Genomic DNA, 24,803 nt, shown 5'->3' with positions numbered 1-24,803 from the left:
TTGGCCACTCATGCAAACTGATGGGATGTGAGGGAGCATCTTTAGCTTTGGGGCTTTTAGAGTTTGAAATCTGTAAGCTTCTCAGTTGCTCTGCATAAGAACACAACACATGCCAGCTTTATTTTGTGATTTATGCTTTTTTTTCCGGTTATGTGTATTCATAAACAATCTATATCTTAAAAGCTGACAACTTCACAACAGCTGAGTTAAAGTCAGCATGAAATGGAAGTTACAATAGTATTTTCTTTCCAAATGTGACATATATACAAGTGAAGCAGCTTCAAGAAAGTAAGGCGGGACTTGGATTGTTGGGTTGTTGTGGTTTGCTCTTGCAATCATTTATAATAAATGGATATATTGCAATATTTCATTAAAAAAAAATAGAATTGTCAGTTTTGACTTCATGGTGACGAGAGAGTTTCTTTCCTCTGTTGAACACAAAAGAATATGTTTTAAAAAATGATGGTACACTGTAAAACATATTCTCATGATTTGTTATCAGAACATTTTTTCTTTTGTCAAATCAAATTAATGTGGTTAAGATAACATAATATTTTTAGTTTCTGTTGATTAAACCAATTGCCTTAATTTTTTTTAATTTCAATGAACTCAAAATTCAACTCAATTTTAAGGCAACCAGATAACTTTAAGTTAAACCAACAATTCTTTTCTACAGTGTAGCCATTGACTTCCATAGTATATTTTTCCTACTGTGGAAGTCAATGGCTACTGTCAACTGTTTGATTAGCAATATTTTTAAATTATGAAAGAATTTAAGAATATAAGAATCTTATAGGCTGCAAAAAAAAAAATAAAAAAATAAAATAGTAGCATAATACAATATGATTTTTTTAAAAGTACAATAGAATTTATTTTAAAGTTTATTTAATATTTCAAATATTATAAAAAAAATCTGGATCTCATAATGTTTGGTTCTGTGCAAATCCTACAATAACAAAGTATAATAAATTTAATAATAAATAAAAAAAAAATTATCATTTCATAATTATTAAATCATAAATTTAATGACTTTCAAAAAAAAAAAAAAAAAAAAAAAAACACTGAAAAATATTTACTGTGGTAAAAAGTTTGACAACTAGCTCTGGTCTCCCCCCAAATATACTGTTTTATAAAGCATTTAAACTTAAACCTTTTCATGAAATTTTTCACTTGAAAAGTGTGCTTGCACTATGGTTTTTGTATAAATGCCACTTTCCTTTTTTGTTATCTAACTGAACAGCATTCATACATTTTAAGTTTGGTCTAAGTGTCAAAACTTTTTGATCAACTTGTTGAGTGCGCAGTTCTTCAGATAGTTACGGTACCCAAATCTGCAACACTTCTCTCCCCCATAGGAAGTCTCAGGCAATTAGTTCAGTCAGTAGAAGTGCTCGTACTAGTCTACTCAGTTTCTCTTAGCTCTTCTAATGACTTAGTCCGAAGAGCGATTAAACCCCTGTGCTATTCTGTGGGAGCCCGGGTTCTGTTTTTTTTTTCTTTTTTCTTTTTTTTAAAATGGGATTTGAGTTGGATCGATTCAAAGGGGCTGTGGACCCAGACTTCAAATGCAACTTGTGTAATAAAGTTTTGGAGGACCCGCTCACTACCCCGTGCGGTCACGTCTTCTGCGCTGGCTGTGTGCTGCCGTGGGTTGTTCAGCAGAGCAGCTGCCCGGTCAAATGCCAAAGGATCTCCACCAAAGAGCTGAACCACGTCCTCCCTCTCAAAAACTTAATATTAAAGTTAGATATTAAATGTGACAATCACGCGCGGGGCTGCGAGAAGATCGTCAAACTTCAGCATCTGGCGGAGCACGCGGAGATGTGCGATTATTCCCCTGCCAAATGTAGGAATAAGGGCTGCAGCGAGGTGCTGAACCTTAAAGATATGGATGCTCACATGCGTGAATCGTGTGATTACAGAGCGGTCGGGATATGCGAGAGTGGATGCGGATTGATGCTCACTCATAAGGAGCAGAAGTTGGACAACCACTGCTGTTTGAAAGCCCTCAAAACGCACAACGGCGCGCTGCAAGGGAAAGTTGTCTGCTTGGATAAGGAGCTGAAGAAACAAGCTCTGAAATCGACTAAAAGAGAGAAATCACTTTTGGCTCAACTGTCGGCTGTTCATAACGAGCTTCAGATGACAGCGCTGAAGTATCAGAAGAAATTCACTGAATACAGCGCCAGGATTGACTCGCTGTCCAAGAGTATCTCTCCACCGTGTAAGGTAAGAGCACAATCATGACAGTACTTTAATAACGCTTACAAGTATTTTACTATGGCAACCATAGGATCCACTACTACAATAAAACTATGGTAAAACGCAGCATTGGCAACCATCGTTAAATAAATAACACACAAACAGTCTGAAACGATTCTGAAAGCTTCTTGCACTGCTTGAATGGAATCTCATAATAATTTATAGCGGGTTTACAGCACTAATTATGATATTTTGGCGGAAACTGGTTACTATGGTAAACTTTACTGCTGACCGTTTCCATAAATTGAAGGTCTTTTTGTTTAGGCCTAGTACCTGCAAATGAGCTCTTTCTCTAGTATTATTGATTTTTGTTCCAGTTTTCTCAGAAATGTTTCAAAATGTGGTTTTGATATTTTTTTCGTTTAAGTGTTGGGACATCTATTTATTTTGACTTTTAAAGTCAATGTTGTTTAGAGTTAAACTCGTTATGGACTTTCATTTAGGCTATATCACTCAGTGTACTGAAATCAGCTGTGATTGGGCTGTAGGAAAGAGGCTGTCAATCACAGCCCTGTGTTGATATTGCGAGCTTGCGAGTGTGATTGCTTTTATCGTTTTAGAAACAACTAATTAATATCCAGTGACTTACGTTTCATGCAAATATTGGTCAGTGAATTGGTATTTTTCATCTCCGCCAACAAAAATAGTTCCAAAAGAGGCCAAAGCCAAGCTTTGCGTGTAGTCCAAGCAACTAGCATACGTAAACCCTGGCCCGGAACGACGTCTATAAGTGGAGCGGAAGGGCGTTTTCCTTCAGCGCTCAGTGTACCAATTCATCAGCTACACTCCGTGTTTTTCAATCCACTTTGAAAGAAACCCAGCTTCGAGCGTTCCGCGCTGCTTTTCACAACATATCTTATTTAAACCTAAGACGTTTTTATTTAGACTCTTTTGGGGAATTTATGTTGTTGTTGTTATTGTTATTATTAGCTTTTATTGTTTGTTCATATTTAATGCGATCGTTATGTCCGTTATGATGCACGCGGGGCGCATAAAGGTTTTATTTCGGGGGTTTGCTGTTGCTATGATTCCTTCCAGCCCTGAAAGATGCATTGCTAGTTGCCTTGCAATGTAGACTTAATTGATTTTAATTGAACTTTCTAGTTTAGTGTGGGCTTTAGTATAGAAAACATTTTGTTATATATTGTGCTACATTATTTGTAGACGTTTAAAGAGCTACATTAAACTTTGTGTCCTGCTGTTGGGTAGTAAAGCTGCTTGAGGTTATGTCACTGAGGGGAAAACCCAAGAAAATTTCCAATGTAGGTATTATATTTGCACATTAGACTTAATAATGGTAGCATACTTAAATTCTGAGGTAATAATTTACAGTATTTTATTTATAACTTATCAGTACTTGAGAGGGACCATGATAATGCTGTGGTACTTTGGTGTACTCTTGGCACTAAAAAGGTTACTTGGGCACATTTTTGTTTGGGCTGTATGTCCTTGCCTTTCCTTAAATCAAGTACTATGACATCTTCTGGCATGTGTGATGCCCTTCAGATTAGCTATAATATATTCTCACCTCAGGAAACCATCAGAGCATGGAAAAATGTCAGTGAGTTACACTTGTGACAGATAACCTCCCTTGACCGCTCTATGAAGGAGCATGAGATCCTAAGGCAACCTCCCAGTGAGTGAGCATGTTTATGGGCTCTGAATGATGTCTTAGTGCCAGTGACTGCCTTCCTGCTGGGGAATGAAGTCTCTCTTGCTGTTCCCATCACATGGTTCATCATTCAAGCGAGTTGAAATAGGGCTGGGAAAGGAGGGCGATGATGGGGAGCTGACATTTGCAGGATTGGGCCTGTCTGCTGAACGCTGGGCTGTTGATCCAGCTGCTCTGGAGGAAAAAAAAAAATCATAACACAAGAATTTTTGTATCACCACTATAGCATTTCAACATGAATTATGCATTGTTTTTTTTTTTGTTGTTGTTTTTTTGTTTTGTTTTTTGCAATTCAAGAGAATTTATTCTTTAGATGAGTTGTCCTCTGACATTATTGGACATTTTTATTATATATTGTTTAACAACAGTGATGTGCATTTATTTTAAGTGGTGTTGCTTCCTTCTACAGACATTGTTTCCCATGGAATTATGGGACTTGTTCCCATGACCTGGTCCAGCGAGGTACATTCCTCACTAGGAGACGTACATTGCATACACTCAGCAAAGATAGTAAAGAGGACACTGTACATGGATGCCATTGATGTCTGTATTATATTTAGACTGTATTCTGTGGCACACAGAAATGACAGCTGCTTTAGTCGCTGATCCTATGCAGTGCACCCTAAGTGAGGAATAAAATGCTGACTACACTCGTTTCTCCACGTTCCGCCGTTCATCTGTTGTGAGAGCCGTTTGTGGAAATGTATTAATATACTTGGCCAAATGAGCAGGGAACAAGGGCTTAACCCTTAAAGCCGCTGGCCACTTGACAGCTCCTTTTCCAAGATGCTTTAAGCTGAGATGAATTATGTAGATTGCAGAACATGATGTTTAATGATTGTAACAGGTGTACCTCTGTACTTGTTTGGTCACACACCACTTTTGGTCACAGTCAAATGTAAACCGTGATACCTGCGGATGATTTAAGAGCTTGTGCTATAAAAACACACCCTGAAGGGTTAGATTTGAAATAGGGATGTGTCCGAAGCCTAAATCTGAATTCAGAAAGGCACGGAAAATGAGTAGGCCTAACGCATTTTATGCAGCTTCTAAAGGGACATGGTTAGGCTTGCTATGGTAGTCAATTACATTACAGTACATCTCAACTATATCATTGTGAGGGAACACAAAACCATTTAAATATATTTTTTTCTCCCATCTCGTATTTTTTCCATCACCATGTCCGTTTAGGGCCTCCATAGAATGCGTCATTTCCTTTCCGAACATAGGCTGGATCCGAAATCGCATACTTCCCTACTATATAGTAGGTGAAAAACAGTATGTGACAAAAAAAAGTATGTCCAAATTCACAGTACTCATAAAAGAGTAGGCAAAAAGTACCCAGATGACATAGTACTTTCAGCGAGATTCTGAAGTATACATAAGATGGGCACTTTACTATCCCATACGGCCACAGGAGAGGATTTTTAAGGATTCATGGCAGTGAAGAGACACACTGGTAGGTCACATAATGACAACATGGCGAATGTAGCACGTCCGGATTTCATTCATACTACACACTCATACAATATAGAACATATTTTTTAGCAGTCGTGAAGTTATTACTTATTCAAAATAAGTACCTACTCGAAAGTATGCGATTTTGAACACAGCCATAGTATTCGGCTTCAGGCACATCCCTAATTTGAAATATTATATTTGGAAGCTCTACCTCCCGAATGGAAATAAATACAAGGTTTTAAAGACAAGTATGAGTGAATTAAGGGGCCATTTATATTGTTCCTTCGTTTCAGGGTGGAGAGACCAAAAGTGTCACGGCTATACTCCATCGTGAGTCTGGATCTTTAGGCTTCAATATCGTTGGAGGAAGGCCATGTGCGGTAAGTTTAGAAAGATTTGCACCTCCATATATTAGACTCAATTTATTTCATGTTTCAGCCCATGATTGTCCAAAGCAGGGCACATAAACCCCCAAGGTTTGGTAAAGGAAATCTGGAAGGTTTTTCCTAACAGAAATGTTTGGAAATCTCAGATCAATCATATTTTAAATATCTTTTAAATCCTTAGATTGCCTCATGCCACGTCTACATTACTAGATCTTGAAGTAGTCTTAACCAACACAAATTATTATGATGATAAACAACAAAATATGACACAGACACCTTCAATTTCTGTCAGGTTATTTCAGAATCTCAGTGTGTCACTGGATGACTCAATTTAAGTGGAAATTGCAACTGGGAAAATACAGACATAAATTATATCTTTTATACACAGTGCCACTTTGGTACGGCAGTCCACCCTGAAGTGGTAGTTGTGGTATCCATATCAGTGTGAATGAGCACCAAACCCTTTAAAAAGTGTTTGTTTGTGGTTCGTCTGAAATAGAAATATGACGCACTTTGGTCTGAACTGGACTTTTGCAGCAAAATCTTCCAAAGGGGAAAATTATTACAAGAGCCAAGTTTCCAGGGCTTCTTCTAAAGACCCAGATGTAGCCTTGTCACAATGACGAGGCTTTATTTATTTTATAAAAACACACCACAGTTATAGCATATAGCACAAATTGCTATGGCTAAGTTTATGCTAAAGTGGAAGAGGTCAGTCACTAATGAGTGACACAAATGGCTGCGTCTCTTAGCAACTGTACAACTACTTCAACGTGGCCATGACCCCTCCCTAGCAAATGTTTGACATGCCAGCCATCCGGTCTGCTTGTAAGACCTTAGATCTGTTTCTAAAACTTAGTGGCCTGCCCACTTAGGTAGCATTTTAAAATGACATAGGTGCAAAGGCTTGTAGGAAGCTACATCTTTTTATTTTGTCCAAAATATGAGGCAGCATCATTCGCAGAGATGGGAATACCAGAATGCATTGCGACGAGCTCTGTCAATAATGTGAAAGAAATTTTAGTTTTAAATTTAGAATTTTAGTAGCTACCCAATATTTGTGTGGACTATTTGTGTATTTGTATTACATGGCTCTCTGATTCTAATTAGTCAATCACTGAACTAACTAGGCAATTTGTACGTTATATATTTAATTGACTATGTTTTGTATTTAAATGTTGCTGTCGAAGCGATTAATTACAATTAATTGCATCTAACATAAAAGTTTGCATTTACATAATATATGTGTGTGTGTGTGTGTATATTTTTATATTTATATACACACACACACACACACATATATAATATAAATAAATACGGTATATATACACACATTATGTAAACAAACTTTTATGTTACATGCGATGAATTGCGATTAATCAATCTGAAACAGCACTAGTATTTACATTTTTTGTTGTAGTTTTTAAAGTATTTTGTCTTTGGTTTAGCAAATATTTGTGTACTGTTACTTGTTACTTACATTTGGAACAGAGTTCATGTTGTTTTATTGTAAAAATGAAAAACGAAAGGGATAGGATCCTCTGGTAAATAAAGATGTTGTTTTTGTTGTTGTAATAGGGAAGAGGGAAGGGCTTACTGTAATTAACTGCAGAGTTCACAGTTTGACTTCCTGCGGTTTCTCAAGTATTCCATTAAAAATTACAGCACAGTGTCACACAACATGGCACAGAGTTAATGAGGTTTGATGTGGTTGAGAGGTGGGTTCAACAATATTTTGGCTGAGGCTTTGATATAACCTTCCTGTCCAGGTTATGTTTTCATATAATGAATGGTGAGCGTATTTTTATTAGTCTCTTAACACCTTAAATCTCTCACAAACTCGATATGTTTTTCATTGGACAGTGTATTTGCAGAGAAGCTGAACAATGGAGCACATTGCTTTGTACACCTGCAAACAATTATTTGTGTTTTGGATGTCTTTAAGGGAGTCTGTCTCTTTGTTGATCATTTTATTTTTTGCAGTAAAAGTGATTTTGCATCTGTAATCCTTACTAAAATGTTAATTGGATAGTAATTCAGATTTTTTTATTGATCTTTTTTATTATTATTTTTCGCTGAATATTGCTGCCTTGTTTTTTGGATTGTAGGATAATAAAGATGGCACTTCGAATGAAGGAATCTTTGTGTCGAAGATTGTGGAGAATGGACCGGCGGATAAAGAAGGTGGTTTGCAGATCCATGACAGGATAATGGAGGTAAGTGCCTCTGTTTTAAGCCTGATACCATTGCCTAACCAAGGCACAGTGGCACAATAAGAGCCAATCATTACATATTTGATATACATATACAGTTATGGAATTTTTGTGCAAAACACAATGAGATGTGTAATGCATATCCTGTCCTATGTCGCAATCATGGCTGATTATAATTGTTTTTTGCCAATTATAGCTCATCCTGAAAGGAACCATTGTACAAACCATGTTGAACCCCTAAATAAAATATTTAAAGCATGTTATACCATGAAAATGGCTTTGATGTAACTGATTTTACAAGATTCCTGTTTAAAACTTTATCTCTGATTATTTCAGAAAGTCTGCATTTGGTTGTTCAGTGTAATTTGTTAGATGCTGTTTACCGACTTATAAAGGAATCCTGGCTGGCATCAGGTCAGAAGGTTCTTTTTTACCTTGGAACAAAATCTGGACTATTTAAAAAGGCCAAAAGTTCCCAGTGGTCACTTTTGAGGGTGCACAGAAAGTCAGCCCTACAAAGGTTGCTTTTATAGCGGCATGAAACACAAGTATGGTACAACGGATGCATTGAATTCGCTGTAGGGTGTTATAAATATGGCCTGGGTCTGTACAATTGTTTAGCTAAGTTAATGTAAATATTTTCACTTCATGTAGTCAAATCATCATTCACCAAAATGGTAGCTTTCGCCGCAAGATTTTTTCCCCTCAAGAGTTAGTTAACAACATCACTTTTTGGTTGCAAGATTTATTAATTTGCGCGTGACTTCAGTATATTTGGTATGTATGAGGAAGTCATGTCTGCTTTTATACTAACTTTTAAGAGCAGCCACATGGAGTGTGCTTGCTGTAAGTGTCTTAAACTCTCCTGTTCGTTTAGATATGCCGTAAGCCCTTGAGACAATGGATAGATTGAGCCACCAAAAGCGACAGTAATGCAGCCGGCGCCTGGTGACTTAAGACCACTAAACTGGCCTCACTTCTGTGGGGGGGTGGTCCCAGATTGGTTAATGCGTTGGGCGGAAATGTGCTAGTATGACTTACTTGGAGGAAGGGGCCAGAGGGAGGGGAAAAGCTTTGGATTGTGCTTAGCATGCCAACTGCTGCTTTGCCATGATATCTGAGAGTGTTCCTTGTGGTTTTTGTGGATGTCACCTACATCTGTTTTGTTTTTTTCCTTTTTCTTTTTTTTTTTAAAAGGACATCAACTTAACAATGCATAGATATTTGAGAAGGGTTATCGGTGACTGGTTTAGTATTTTCATTGTAGTGTGCAGTAAGCTTTTTCAACCAGATATTTTGCTCTAGGATGGCACTAGACCTAGAAAGTCACTTTTTGTCTTTGTCTTTTGAATAATTAAGGTGAGTCAGCATGCGTGCCAGAGGATGTAAATACATAAGGAACATGAAGCACAAAGCCCTAGGTCAGTCTATTGAGTAAACCTTTAAAATTTATAGTCAGAAACTCTCTCCCACAATGTAAAGCTGTTCCCACCCTGTGCAGTCTATTTGGATCATGTGTACCTGGGAATAACGTTTTCTGCTTCCTTCGGGAGATTTATCGGTGCTTTTAATGCTTCTGCCATTTGAAAAGGGTGTAATAATGCTTTTCTGGCTATCGTTGACACCTGAGGTAATTTTGTGCTCTTTGAGATCGAAATATGGATTCTAGCCTTACGTCAGCACCTCAGGTGGTATCACATATTTAATTATGTTGACTTGAGAAATGATTTTCTGTAGAAATACAATCACAGGGGAAGAATTAGTGCAAAATGGCTTACAGCAGTTTTGTTTCCATTGTAATTTCAATTGTACGTATCTAAACCAACACCCTGTAGTCTCATCCTTTATAGCCCATGAGAGTTAGACTCAGCTGGAGTTTGCTGTTTAAAATATATGCCTCTGGAAGCCTCCAGGTCCCAGCACTCTTTTGTCTCTCTTGCTACATCAGCACTTTTTCATCCATCATCATATGGATTATACATTTATCTCTTTCCCCCCCCCCCCAGTTTATTTGGGTCCACATGTATTCCTTGGCAATTGTGCATGAAATGGGAGTTGCAATAGTCTTTTCTTGTTTGCTATTGCAGCGATCTCTCACACGAGTGACAGGTTGTCCTGCCCTCGTGCCAGTAAACATGTCATCAGAGAAGAGATGAGATGTTGAAAGAGGGAGGAAACTGATTTTGATTAAAGATAAAATCAATTTTTGAAAAATAATGGTGTGCTCTGATAAATCATTTAAAATGACCTCATTTTGAGGTTTAGCACCTTGCAGCTTATTGCAGATATAAGATTATGATATCAATGCCATCTTGGTAAGCGGCCAATATTAGCTTTTTTAAAAGTCCATCGGTATTGGAAAATTATTTGATAATGCTCATTTCTCATAATTTATTATTTCAGATTACATTTGCCATAATGCCATTATCTGTCATGTCGTCATTTAAAGAAACACCATGGAACTTTTGGCACTCTAGTGGTTAATAAACAAAACTGCATGCATCTTAAGAAGAATATTGTATCCGGAGTTACTGTTTATGGGTCAGCGGTGCCGACCCGACCTGTCTAAAATAGTCAGAATATAAACCCTTATAGGTGTACCATAGTGATTCAGGATAAGACAAAAACATGGTTTGGAAAATTCAGATTCATGATGTACTTGCTCATTGTATAAATTTGATAATATTTGAACACAAAAGTCATACATGTAGTGCAACTTTAATAACACTGTTAAATTTAAGCAAATCTACAAATGATATAAATTTTTACTGTACATTACTTCTAGCATGTAAACATTATTTTGGTGATTTTATTTCTAATTTATTTAGATGAAATCCTATAAAATTTTAATATCACCCATTTATTGCTTGCCAGCCATGACATGACAATAATTATTGACTTATTGGTATCGGCCAGAAGGAGAAGGATTTTTTTAAAACTTTGGCCAGTAAGTACCCTTGTGGAAAACAAACAAACAAACAAACAAACAAGCCCTATACCAAAATATATTTAAAATACATTTATTTCATACTAAGTATACTACAAATCCATTAACATATTTAGTGACACATCACTTGAAACTTACTGATATATTACAGTTAAACTTTATTTGGAGTAGTACTTTTTTGCACAATGCACATTTCTTAATATTAAGCCTAAAATATGTTTTAATATCACTATTAGTAAGGATAGTATACCACTGTATAATATCAGTCTTTAAATGCAAGATTTTTAAAGTGCACCTAAAGCATATTTGCAATAGTTCCATTTTAGAACAATCAAATATACTTATCTTTAGTTGGACCTCAGCATTACTTCCGCATAACTAAAGTGCATTAAGTACAAAATTAGTTTTTCCAAATTAGCAGACTTTAAGTATATCAGTTTAGCATACGAAAAGTACAATTGTAGGGTATTTATATTAAGTACATAAATGTAAATGTATTTATAGTAGTATACTTAGCATAAATGTATTTCAATACATTTTAGTATATTTACTTTTCACTAGGGTAACAACTTAGAAATGTCTCAGAGCGTCTTAACAATCACATATTAAAAATGTAGCATAATGGCTGCAATTTTACTCACATTTTCTTCAGAAAATGTAAAAATCTAGTTTACCAAAGATACGCCAAAACCTCTTTGAGTCAATTTCATGCTGTTTACCATTCAAGCGAGAGACTCTGGGTGACTAGCATCTACTGATCAGTACAATGCGTTCCTGAGTTGCGACAGCATCTCGGCTGAGAGCATCCAGGCGGAGCGTGTGAATTTGTGTCATAGGGTGAGCAGGGCCATCACGGTATTCAGCGGGCTTTGTGCACATGTTCCTGACAGCAGCAGTGATGAGTGACTCACTGAGCGAACATGAGAAATTCCAGCCAGGAACACACTGCACAGATCATCTGGCCCTTATGAACGAGTTCAAATAAATTTCACTGCCTGAATTCATAGAAAGTGAAGGAATGTTTAATTGCTCACATCTTACTGAGAGTGAATTGGGAAAATCACATAATATTCCTGTATTCTTAATCTTCTCTTGGCTATGTTAGCCTCAAAGATGTAATGTGCACGTACATGACATGCCCGTAAAGATGTAGAATCTCCCACGGCTGTCCGATGGAGGAGTGTCACGGCAGATGTCCCTGTTAAGCACCAGAGAGACAGGCTCAGATAATTCAGCGGATGAATAGCGCCTTGTTCGCCGGAGACATTTATTTTCTCATAAAAAAAGATGTAAAAAGGGTAGAAAAAATGGTGCTGTGTTTGCGCTCCACACTGTTCAAAAATTTTCACACGTAGTAGCCGAGTTTGATTTAAACAGGTTTTTTTTCCCAAACTGAAGCCCAGTCAGCCATTGTATGGTAAAACAGGTAGTCTTGTGCCACTCGCCATTGGTTGAACCATAGGTTTACATTTCAGACCTCTGAGGTATGTTAACAGAGCAATGTTAAAGTGCTGTAGAGTCACAGTGTTTACATGTCTGGGAAATCAATCCACAAATGGCTTACTCATAGTTGTTTCTAAACATTTAGCTGGGATAGAAAGTATTTTAACCTCAACAAAATTACATGCACCACCTTTAAGAATGCTGTTCGCCACAGTTAACATACATGTTCAATTTCATCTCAAGCTAAAGGGTTTTGGGAACACTGTACATGGCTATTATAGTATCTTCAGATTTCAATGTGTTTTTGTCACAAAACCATGGAAAACCCATGTCTCTTGATATCCAAGTGTAGATCATGGCTGTCTTCAGGAGCATTGGATGTGTTGGGAGTAGGAAGAGGTCATGGAGATAGACCAGGTTGTAAATGTCACCTTGTAAAAGCCTGCAAACAGACAAAGGTCAGAGGTTGAACAACAACCAGACTTTAAAATGCAGCTCCACTGAGAAGCTAGTGTTTGCCATCTGAAAGAATCAAGAGCTCCTGCATTAACATAAGAGTAGTTGTCTTTAAACAAGAGTTGAGTAGTGGGGAGATTTGAGATATATTTGCAATGATTTTGTTAATAATTGTGTTGTTGGTATATGTTAAATATCACTTTTAATTAGCCTTTATGTTTCCTAAAGGTCTTGCCTGAAGGCTAGTTTTGCATTCCCTTTCTTGTCACGAATATGAGAGTGCTTGGACAGATATTTTTAAAGGGGTCATGAGATGGATTGCACACAAATATGTACAAAAATGATTATTTTCAACCCTCATTATGATCCTCTGTCTGAAATGATAAATTTTTAAGGGGTGGATTGTTTAAGGCGTTATGGTTATGATTGGGTAATGTCATTGCATAGCAAAATGTAGCAACAACCCGTCGCTATTGTACGTAAGTGTTTTGAAAACATTGTCAATATAAAAATTGTCATTTATTGATTATTATTTATTATTATTGATTCATTCTTGATCTAGAGGCAGTCATATGCAATTTGCATGTATTTGCCCGTGTGACGTCACAGATCCCACAATATCCAAGCTAACCATTTTTTTCATCATAAAGAGGAAGACATTTTAAACTGTGAAACTTGCAGAATGTTTTTATAGTACAAAGACCTATGGAAAATGTAATTTCTCATGTCATGTTTTTATCATCCAGCTTTTGCACCGAGTTGTCTTGTTTTAGTTTTGCATCAAATATTTATAATGCATGTGACAGTAACTGTAGTATCAGCAATGTTTTGTAACACCAGTGGTTCCTTATCTTTTACTGACTCTATATAGCTGTAAGGTTATCCATAGTCCACCACTTAACACCCAATGGTGCTTTCAGTTATTTTAGTGTGCTCGCTGTCAGATGTGGCGTTAAATGGTGTGAGGGGTGAGTGGCAACATGAAAAGAGTGGCAGCTTGAATAGATATGTTAAGAGTCTGGGGCCCATTGCTAGCATGCAGATGAGTCCTCAGCCCTTTTGAACTCAGGTTGTTAGCATTCTTGTCCATTGATGATTAAGAAGAACCTTGTAGATCAGACAGCTGTAATGAAGGACAGAAGAAGAAAACATGTACAAAATGTCCCATTGTTTTTATAAAAAGGGAGATTCTGGATGCACTGAGTCTTTGAGGGAAATTTATTTTAACTTCAAATGGTGTAGGCTTGGTGGTCCCCTAGGATGTTTTTGTTTTTTTTGTTTTTTTTGGGTGGAGTGGTTGTCCTTAATTTACCTGTCATTCTTAATTCTTTCTGAAATGCTACTTGGGTGAATGATGAAATGAAGACTGTTCTTCTATTCTAGACAATTTTTTTTTTTTTTTTTAAATGTGCAATATTGTATATTGTTTGCACAAAAATATCCCAACACCGTTTTCATTATAATGCATCTGGGGCCTAATTTGTTTTATTGAGGTGTTGTTTTTTTTGTTTTGTTTTTTGTAGTTCTATCCTTATTGATTATTAACAGTTAATACAACATTTTAACTCCAGTAGTCAACATTTGAAGTGGATCAAAAAAGGTTAATCAAAGTTGTCCTAAGAAGAAGGTTTTAGGACAACTTTGATGAAAGGTTTTGATCCACTTCAAATGTTGACTTCTGTATATTGAAGTTATTTTTTTTTATTATTATTATTATTATTATTATTATTATTAAAATGAACTTAAATTAGAGACAGTACACATAGTACTAAATGTTTTTTTGTTTTTGTTTTTTTGCAATACAGTAATGAGAATTGTTGAAAAATGTAGTTAATTATGAAAATGTTGCAATGAATATACTGGACTTGTTCTTAAGAAACTCCCACACTGATTCAATGTTGATCTGTTTTGTAATTTGTAACTCACTGTAACTCATCCAGGATACCCTCCACTAAAACAGGCATTAACCTTAACCTGTCCCAGTCTGGACTTTATGACTAGCTTGGACATTCTTGAATCAGAAGACCCTGTTCTTAGTTTCCTCAGGGACATGAAGTCAGGTCAACCCAGCATGGGGCCGCCCTGCAACCTCCAGTCTCCACCTTTCTTCCCCTGACAACTAAGATATCACAGCACATGTCATCTTTAGTTTGGAATGTGTCACAAGGTTCTCTTGTGTTATTTCTGACTTGACTGAGTCCAACAGAGCAGTCCAGAGGTGGCAGTTAGTACACCGTGGGCAGTATCACATGTTATTTGGCATTTGATGGCAAGAAGAAAGTCTTTGTCAAGGACTTTATTGGATTTGTGCCCCTGTCTTTTTTTTCTACATGGAAGTGAGCAGGGGGAAGGAGTATAGGCAAGCACGACAGTTAGTCCCAGTAGTGAGCTGCTTTCCAGTTGACTGGAATGGCTGACTTAGCTATTACAGGACATTAAATCCAGTGGAAGTTTTAAAAAGGATATAATAGGCTTCTGGTCTTGGCTTCTTTTATAGCAGTGCATGGATAAAATGGACAGTCCTGTGGTGCATGTATGATTGTGTGTGTTTGTTTTAGAGAGAGAAGTATAATGACATGCAGATACACAACAACAATAATATTAGACTCTGTTAACTCTGATAAACTTCATCATGGTCCGATGCTGTTCATCTCAAATTGACCCAAAAATAGGCAGATTAACCCGTCTGTCAGATAACAGTGTATCGCTAATCCTTTCAGCCCAATATAGAACTTCTTGATATTGGCTGTCAAGGCATTGCTAATTCTGGCTTAGCCTACTGTAAATGTGATGTGAATTCTGTTCAGCAGGCCTTTTCCCTATATATAGAAATCATGAGTATAATTTATAGCTTCTAAAACATTTTGGAGAGGGGAATAGGCAGGTATAATTAAGGCTAATTGTCTTTCCAATCAATCACCAGGCTTGTGTAAACATATCAGTAACAATAGTCTCAGGTTGCCTAGCCAGCTGCTCTCACAGTCAGACCCCGTTAACCCCCCACCCTCCATGCAAGCCGCCCACCCCCATAGCCTCTCTAATTAACTACCCTCAATTAAACGCTAATAGGCTGATTAACAGACCCTCGGTCGTGAAGTAATAGGTAGTCGTTTCCTTCTAGTTGCCCTCGGTAATGCAGGCCAGGCCCCGGGTCTGTCAATTACAGCCCACTTTGAGTGCCCTCAGCAGGACCTGAGAAAATGTAGCCTGTCCAGGTCAGGAAAGTGTGGTGGATGTTGAAAAAGACCATATCTGCATTATGGATTGTTTCAGCCATCTGTAATGCAAAATGGGATCCAAGAAGAGAATGCTACCACAGAACACTTTCTGCGGTAAGGCCACTTGTTGACTTTCGCTAGGCTTTCAACTCGTGGCTCCGTATATCACCGTAAATCAATAGGAATGGACAAATCATTATTTCATTTTATGCATATAAGGAAACATGTAATTTTTTAGTGGCTGGGTATCTGAGTCGACACATCTTTAACGTCTGTGATTTTCACCAAATATGGTATTAGGGAGTCAGATCATTTATGAATCCATCCACTTTTATTAGTACACATGAACACAGTCTTCCTGTTTTAAGACTTGGATGTAAAGGTAATTTTCTGCTCACTCCCTCTTTTTATGGATGTACAACCACAGTGATCTTGTAAATGTACTTATTGAATGCCTGTTCTGTAATTTAGGCTTGGTTTTCACCATATTTCAGCAGCTAGCTCATGATTAAAGCAAGCACGTCACAGCCCAAGCCGAGAATTGAAGTCCTATTTCCTGTCATAACTCACCAAAGTACAAGACTACTCTTCTTTGTCCTTCCTCCCAACAGATATATGGTTTAACTGTGCTCAACATGACTATTGCAGTGCCAAAAACATATGCAGACTTGAATACTTGGCTAGTGCAATGCAAACATGTGGCTTAGCTATGTAGTGTTCGTTGTTGCACCACTAGACATTAAACCAGGTGTGTTACCATTCTTGTAGCTAGCTATACACATGTCGACAGTTTATCTAACTTGTCCAGTAAGATTTGTTTCACAACGTAGTTCCGGCATAGCAGTAGGTAGTGTGTAAACTGATCATCGAAGACAATTACGAAAGTGCTGAAATGGAGCAATGTAATCTGTTTGCTTTGCATTACAAATTGCATTTTGGCACATTTTGTGAAAACATTGTGTGTCTCACATCAAAGTTTTTTTCTTGAATTTCACTGCAGATGAGATTTAAGTGTTGTCTTGAACTCAAAAACCATCCTAACATACTAGATCTCTATGTGAGATCTAGACCTAATGTGAGGTCAATATTAGTACATTTTGAGTCTTCTCTTTGGTTACAGTTGACACATGGCTGGTCTGAATTTGATGGTTTAGATCTTTGTATTAACAGGCCTCACTAATCAAACTCTTTTTAAATCCAGACAACATGGGATTGTATAGAATTCCTTAGTTTCTAGCTTGACAAGCTTTCTTTTCAAGAGTCTTTTAAGAAAGCAGTCTTTCACACGCCAAACAAAGTGGAACCAGCAACTGCTGTGCACCCTTCTCATGCAAATGAGCGCAAGTAGAAAACACTATTCCTAAGTCATGTTATTGTCCTTGTGGACCTACTGTGTGCGTCCCTGTTCCACTGAAAGAGATGTACTCTTTTCACACATACCTTCTCCATTTAATTGTAGACTTCCTACGTCTTTAAGTTTAGCAACAGAGAAATTTGTTTTGAGTAATGCAACAAAGTGGGTACTGGGTAGAAGTACAATATATTCTTCTATTGGATCAGTAGGTAGCCTACTTTTATGTGTATTACAAATATACATTTAAGTTCTCCATCTTCATTAGCTGCTCAAACTTTTGCTCAAGAAGAGGGATTCACCCTCACGATAGTTTACCGAGGTCTACCAGCTGAGCTTCTAAAGTCAAGACAAACTATCAAGCTTAAGGTGGCAAAAGTATCATTTAATTTTAAGTCTCAGAATTTTGACCAGGTTTCAGCAAGAAACTAGGCAAGAAATCAGATGGGCCAGTTCATGGTCTTATTGTATATTCTTGATGTGTGTTCTTTTGTGAGCCGGGAATCGAACTCGGGACGTCCATGTTGGTGAGCTGCCCACGAGGCTATTGGCACCAACAAACATTTTAAGTAGACTGCAGCAATTAACATTTTGTCGGAACTTCTAGTAAATTGTTTTTTGTTAGCTGGGAGAATCGTGATCTCCGTTTGAAGCAAATAATTGTGATTCTCAATTTATCCAGAATGGTGCAGCTCTAATATAAAGTTCAACTTGCACAGAGTGTTTCGATACTTACTTGTGGCTTATAAGGTGGTTAAAATTTTTCATTTGAAGTTGGTTCATGCCAGTTGCAGTTTTGTATAACATAGCAGACACTGTGCTTAATTGAGATGTACAGTCTGGTGACAGAGTGCATGTTCCATGTGAACTGGTTATTTTAACTGTTTTGGATTGTTCTGGAAATTAAAACATGTGCAACCCAAGTGCAGTACTGTCCTCCAAGACCATTTCAGACAATGAGTCATTGTGGACCACAGTTTAAACTTTCACCTGACCGCAGGCAAGTTTTAATTTATTAGTTTTCCAACAGAAATCTAGCCAAATAATTTCTCTTTTATTCATTCTTTTCCATTTGTCATCAACCTCGTCTGTTACTCTTACTGTGTGAAAACAATCATTGCAGTGTTTGAGTTGGCAGCACCTCAGAGTGATGTGGAGCTGAATAAAGCACAGGAGAACTTCTGGACACATTGTGAGGGTCAAAGAGAGGCAAACAACAGAGGCTTCGGTCAAAGTCTTGCACTCTTGGGTCTGGCTTCACACTGCAGACGGGCCTTTGCGATAGTTCGGCAGTGTGATGAGGAGTCATATCCGAGGTCTGACCCTCAATATGTCGAAGAAACATTAGGTCAGACATGAAACAGATGGATAGCATGGCTGTTGATCGCCATGGTGGGTTCAGTGGCTGTAGGAGAGGCAGTTTAGGGTGGAGTAGTATGAGAATGGATATAATGGATTCTGTTGGACTAGGTAGGTGGTGTTAAATAAACCTGACCACATCTGCAGCAGGGCATCAGGTTTCTCACACGCCGGGCAGCTTGACAAGCGCTCCTTTGTAGACTCTCTCTCCTCACCTCACACTCTCTCCACACCACTGTCCTTTTCTTCCCCTCTTTCTCCTGCACTGTCCCTCTTTCCTCCTGTCCACGCTTTTTATCCTCAATATCCCTTTTTCTTTTTCTTTCTTTCACTTGCTCGCTCTTTCACTTGCTTACTCTTTCTTTCGCTCTTTCTGTCTTTATTTTGCTCGCTCGCTCTTTCTTTCGCTCGCTCTTTTTCATTCTTTCTTTCGCTCGCTCGCTCTTTCTTTCACTCTTTCACTTTCTTTTGCTCACTTTTTCACTCTTTCCCTCGCTCGCTCGGCCTTTCAGTCTTTCTTTTGCTCGCTTTTACTTTCTTTCTTTTGCTCTTTCGCTCGCTCTTTCTTTCACTCCATTCTTTAGCTATTACTCTTTCTTTCTTTCACTCGTTCTGTTTATTTATTTCTTTGCACTTTCACTTTCTTTTCCTCTTCTTGTTTTGGCTTTTTACTTGTTTTCTCTTTCTTTTGTTTTTTAGTCTTTATATCACGTTTTCTCACTCTACTGTTTCCTCCCTGTTCCCTTTCATAGAATTTTTGCATGGTAGATGATAAAACAGGTGAAAAATTCCTATAGTCTTTCATTAAAGGAGGGACCTAACATATTTTTTTATGACATCCTATGGTCAGCTTTCTTCCAAGCAGGTTATTAGCAGGAATATGATTTTAAGGAAAGAACAGAAGAGGAAAAAATCTCTCTAATCCAAATTGAGAGATGCCCACTTTAAATGCAGAATGAGACCGAGTGGAACTAATCCATGAACACCATAAACGTCAATAGAAGAAGTTAAGGCAAAATCCCTTTTTTATGAAACTGTGTGAGAGGAGACATGACAAAATTGTTTTGCAAGATGAATTTGTGTGTTGATGTGTTCTTATAATGTCAATATTGTTAAAAGATACCGTCATGAGTAGAGCTGGACTTGTTAAACTTTCACTTGATGTTGCCTAAAAATAAAAAAGTGTTAGTTGTCTTGTTTCAGATGAGACGTTTACTTTATCAGGTGAACATTATGAAAAGTTTGTTACCAAAGTATGTGATACTGCTGGAAAAATGTCTTGATTTGTAGCCAGAAAAATGTAAATCCTCTTCCAGCTGTCTTCCGGCTCTACGTCTGCTCTGGATCTAAGACCGAGCCGAAAAGCACAGGAAACAGCGCCATGGATTGGAATTTTCTCTAATGCCATGAAAAAGATCAGAATCTACTATTGTAGATCTTAAAATGTGCTTAACCTTACAGATAATGTGCTAGTTCCCTAAACATTTCTTCAGTTATCACTTCTTGTAAACTGGTTACGAGCCATTTGATTTGTTAGCGTTGTTAATATGACAAATGCTGGTCCTTACTTTTCCCTCTCGTTTAATTCCCCTTAAATTTCCTGTTTTATTTTTAATGCGATTGGAATCCATCACTGTAATATTTTCAAACATTATCACTTTTACTAAGCTTAGAAAATGAGAACCACATGTTTGGCCACATTCTTAAGGTAAAAAGTATGCGTGTTAAAGAAAGGGGGACCAAGACTCGTTCTTTTCAGACTTGTACCTTTCCTCACCAGATTTGTCCACATTCCTCTCTGAAGGCCCATGTTTCTGGTGTGATGTTTTTAATGTTGAAAATTAAGGATGAAACGATAATCTGTAAGTGTCTGAGCTTTGACTTTCATGTCTTAACACCAAAATCTAATTTTACTTCACACGTGGTTACCTCGAATGAATGTTAGGGCTTTGATTACTTTGACGTGTTCAAAAAAATCCAGTGTAGGTTGTGACCTTTCTGATCAAAGCCAAATAGAAGATGTTTTAGTCTGTGGTGGAAAGTATAACAGCAATCTTGATGGGACTGTTGCTTTGCTTCTAATGTATGTCAGCTCTTTTTGTAAGAATTTTAATCTGATAAGTCTTGCATAGTCCATCCATAACAACTCTGTTTTGGCAGATTAGAAACTGTCAGTGAGTAGTTTATTTTCAGAGCATAGTTTTGTTGGTAGTCAGCAGGTATTCTCCACCCAAACCCGGCTGTCAAAGGTTTTTAAGGTCCAAGATCCTTTTAGATTCTTTTTTCTTTTTGCCTATTTAACTGTAACGTCTCTTACAACGTTTTAGATAATGTTAAGCAATAGCCTAATAGATTTTTATAGATTGTTTTGGAAAACTCACATTCATTTGAGCTTCCACTTTGTTGAATATTCTTTTTCATTGGAAATTTCAGAAGTAAAATGAGTTGCAAATGCAGTTTTAAGTTGATTTTAATATTATGATTATGAATATACATTGATTTTTTTCATCTCACAATTGCAAACATTTTTGTTGACATTTTTGTTGCCAGATGTATGCCATTCAGTATGCCAAGATTATTTAATGTTTTGTACATGCATTCATATCACTTAAATTATCATTATCATGTATATTTAAATGCCTATTTTATGATGGAGAAAGTAAAAATTTTACCAAGTTGCATTTGACAATATGGTTGACAATTAATGAGGTTTAGGGTGTGTTCACGCCATGCCGTGATTACCGCAATTACGTGATTTCGCCTTATAAAAAGAGTTTTCTGAGAGTTCCTACTTGTACCTTGTGACCACTGTACCACCTGACCGCTGCACATTCATTCAGGCGTTGATAGTGGTGCTAGAAATGATAATTCCCAATCCGAGAACATGAACAGCTCAGAATATAACGTTACCTGTTCACGCCATGCCGTGATTACCACAATTACGTGATTTCACCTTGTAAAAAGAGTTTTCTGAGAGTTCCTACTTGTACCTTGTGACCACTGTACCACCTGATCGCTGCACATTCATTCAGGCATTCATAGTGGTGCTAGAAATGATAATTCCCAATCCGAGAACATGAACAGCTTAGAATATAACGTTACCTGTTGTAACGCACCATTATTTACCATTATTACAAAACATCAGTGTAGACTACCTCAAATAGATAAGTACTTCTTGGAAGAGAGATTATGTTTTGGAGGCAGTCCAGCCATTCTTCAAGAATCATTGTCAGCAGTTTCAAAGACCATAACATCTAGCAAGTTCTGACTATCTCTATCTCTTCTGTTTTGGGAACAATTTGCACGGTCCTTGGAACGTCGGTCAAAATTTTTGTAAGCATCTGTAGTAGGAATGAGCAGACTGCTCTGTGATCAAACGGCTCTTTCATGTGTGACCTTCGGACGAGTCTGCTCTCCAAGAAGCCCTAACGAAGCTGAGGGTAATCAGATGACAAGATGGGCTACTGGCCTTCAAATCACCAGCCTTTCAGATAGAGATTTGATTGAATAAAAGAAAATAAATAATCAGTCTTGCGTGTATACCAGGTTTCTGGAATCTACGTACATGTCCCAAATGTTGGCTGATGTTTGGACTGTGTCATGTTTAAAGCCACAGGTTGGTGTGTGAATTGTTTCACTTATTCCATTGTGGCAAAGTCTCTCTCCAGAATGTATAATCCACCAGGTCATATATTTTCATAGAATGGCTTAGGAGGGCCACTGAAGTCCTTTAGAAATGTTTGGCAACCATAAGGAGGGTGAAACATGCTCTTGCAACTCCTGGAAATGTTTTGCTTGTGGTTGGACGGGCTCATTTATCATGAAGTCAATTAGATAGAAGGCCACAGACTGGCTTGGTAAGTAGAAGAGGCTGTAATTTAGGAATATGAGAGGCAGTTCTTTGTCAAATGCTTGCATTTAGGCAATGCTAGTCTAACTCTCTGGCCACACAGTAGTATGTGGGTGCTGGCGGTGACGTGCGGTCGATGAATGAGATGACGTGATTCACGAGCTGTGGGGATCAAGACTCCTGACTCCAGTTTGGACCCAGTTTAGTCATATGCTGCTGTTTGCAGCCATATAGGGGAGCCATTGCAAATGTAATCTTTTTTTTTTGTTTGCATCATACATTTTTGTTTTTGCGTCTATGCGTGTCTTTGCATTCCAGCCTCTGAAATGGCCATAGAATTCACTGACTCACCGGAATTTCTGTCTTTCTCTCTCTTGCTCACATTTTCTTTCTTTTTTGCTTTTTGGAAACTGTACTTTTGATTAATGAGGTATGTTTCTGGAAGGAAATGTGCAACCTTGAGGTTCTCTGATTGAAAGGACCAAAACAGAATTACCTAAATGCTACGTCTACAGAAACTAATGCCAGAAACCTTGAAGACCTCAAGTGTTTTGACAATACTTTTTTTTTTTTTAATCCGTTTGTAATGTCATGATTTATCGCAAGCTGTTTGGTATATTTTTCCAGAAGAGAAAAAATATTGATTTTGAATGAGTACTGTATGTCTGCTAGTTTTTGTCACTTGTTTTTTTTTTTTTTATTGAATTGCTATCAGTCGATATCGACTATATACTCATTAATATTGGATATTTTATTATGCATGCTGATTGTAGCTATATTATAGCTAAATTCACTTTGATTTATTTTAGTTTCCAGTGTTTTATTTTAATTTATTTAGAGAAAATAGTATTTTAATTAAAATTTTTAAAATGTTAATATCAATCAGTAATTAAATAATAATTTTGGTGTATATTAACATATATTTATGACTGATACGCATGAACTAAAAGCTTTAAAACTTCAAACTGTTTCTTGAGGTCTTCAATGCATCCTGTTAACTACACATAATACATTTATCTAAATGATGTGACTTTACTGAAGAATTACTCCATGACCTAGCACAGGAATCAGAAAACAGTACTTTTAATTCCATAAGGATGAACATGTTGCAGTGTAAATGCACATTACTTACGCTTACACATGCTCATCGAGTTGTTACATGATGAATTTCACATGTGGCTGCACTTCTGATGTGAACAGATCGCAGTACTCGGGGTCAAAGTGGGCATTTCTGTCATAACTGGACTTTTGTGCAAGGAGAGATTGCGTCTGTTTTCAGGTCGGCTTGTGGTGGGATATTTTTGAATGCTTGTTTGTGTTCTCACCGCAGCTGCGTACAGCCCATATGGGCTTGTCGGTGTTGGCGCGAGCCTGTTGTGTAACTCCTGAGCAGGACTGCACGTGGATTGGCCACATTTGACGGTTCTGTTTTCATTGGCACTGCTGTTGTTTTTGTGAAATCAGGTGGCACTTTAAGTTCCCAGATGACTGTGCATCCCTACCTTGATCTCTTGCACATTAGAGACTCCTATTTTATGGTTTTTCTCAAGGTGTTTATACTGCTAAAAAACAATGCATCTCAACACCAGTGGATAAAAAAGCTTCATGTTAAAACTATCATAGGTGCTGGTCATGTAATTAGAATATCATCAAAAAGTTGATTTCACTAATTCCACTCAAAAATTTAAACTTGTATATTATATTCATTCATTACACAAAGACTGATATATTTCAAATGTTTATTTCTTTTAATTTTGATTATTATAACTGACAACTTAAGCCGAGTTCAGACCAATGTGTTAATTTTGGCAGCCATTTTTGATTTAGAAAATGCTCCTTAGTCTTAGTCACATTTTAGTCATTTTAGTCTTTCATATTTTAGTCTAGTTTTAGTTGACGAAAAGTCATCACATTTTTGTCAAGTCTTAGTTATTACTTTTAGTCAAACTACAGTTACCAACATTAATTTTGATAGCTATCATAATTCATATAGTCATAATTTTTCTCTTTTTGACCAATTAATTTAAGATTATGAAAAATTTGAATCAAGGTAAGAAACTGTATAGTACTCATAGCAGCAGCACTGGTGCAAATGTGCATATCCTCTTTCATTGGTTCTCAGACTTTCTAGAGTGTCGTACCCCCTGAGGGATTTAACATTCTTCTGTGTACCCTCTCTTTTCCA

At 37.3% G+C, this 24,803-nt stretch overlaps 1 protein-coding gene across 3 annotated transcripts in view; it reads left to right on the top strand.

The window, feature by feature from the left end:
- Positions 1-1,396: 1,396 nt before the first annotated feature.
- Positions 1,397-24,803, top strand: part of pdzrn3b (PDZ domain containing RING finger 3b) — a 97,555-nt gene continuing 74,148 nt past the window's right edge. The window contains exons 1-4 of one of the 3 annotated variants that reach the window (XM_067373992.1): positions 3,435-3,524; positions 4,344-4,396; positions 5,689-5,775; positions 7,890-7,997. In XM_067373992.1, the coding sequence (XP_067230093.1) occupies positions 4,364-4,396; positions 5,689-5,775; positions 7,890-7,997 (228 nt within the window). In that variant the 5' untranslated portion in view covers positions 3,435-3,524; positions 4,344-4,363. Of the gene's footprint in view, positions 2,230-3,434; positions 3,525-4,343; positions 4,397-5,688; positions 5,776-7,889; positions 7,998-24,803 lie in introns of those variants that run through there. The other 2 variants (XM_067373991.1, XM_067373993.1) reach the window with 2 other exon arrangements.

This window comes from Chanodichthys erythropterus, chromosome 21, assembly GCF_024489055.1.
Source record: "Chanodichthys erythropterus isolate Z2021 chromosome 21, ASM2448905v1, whole genome shotgun sequence".
NCBI classification, from domain to species: domain Eukaryota; kingdom Metazoa; phylum Chordata; class Actinopteri; order Cypriniformes; family Xenocyprididae; genus Chanodichthys; species Chanodichthys erythropterus.
The sequence above is the reverse complement of the archived record's forward strand: the minus strand, read 5'-3'. Positions and strand labels throughout refer to the sequence as shown.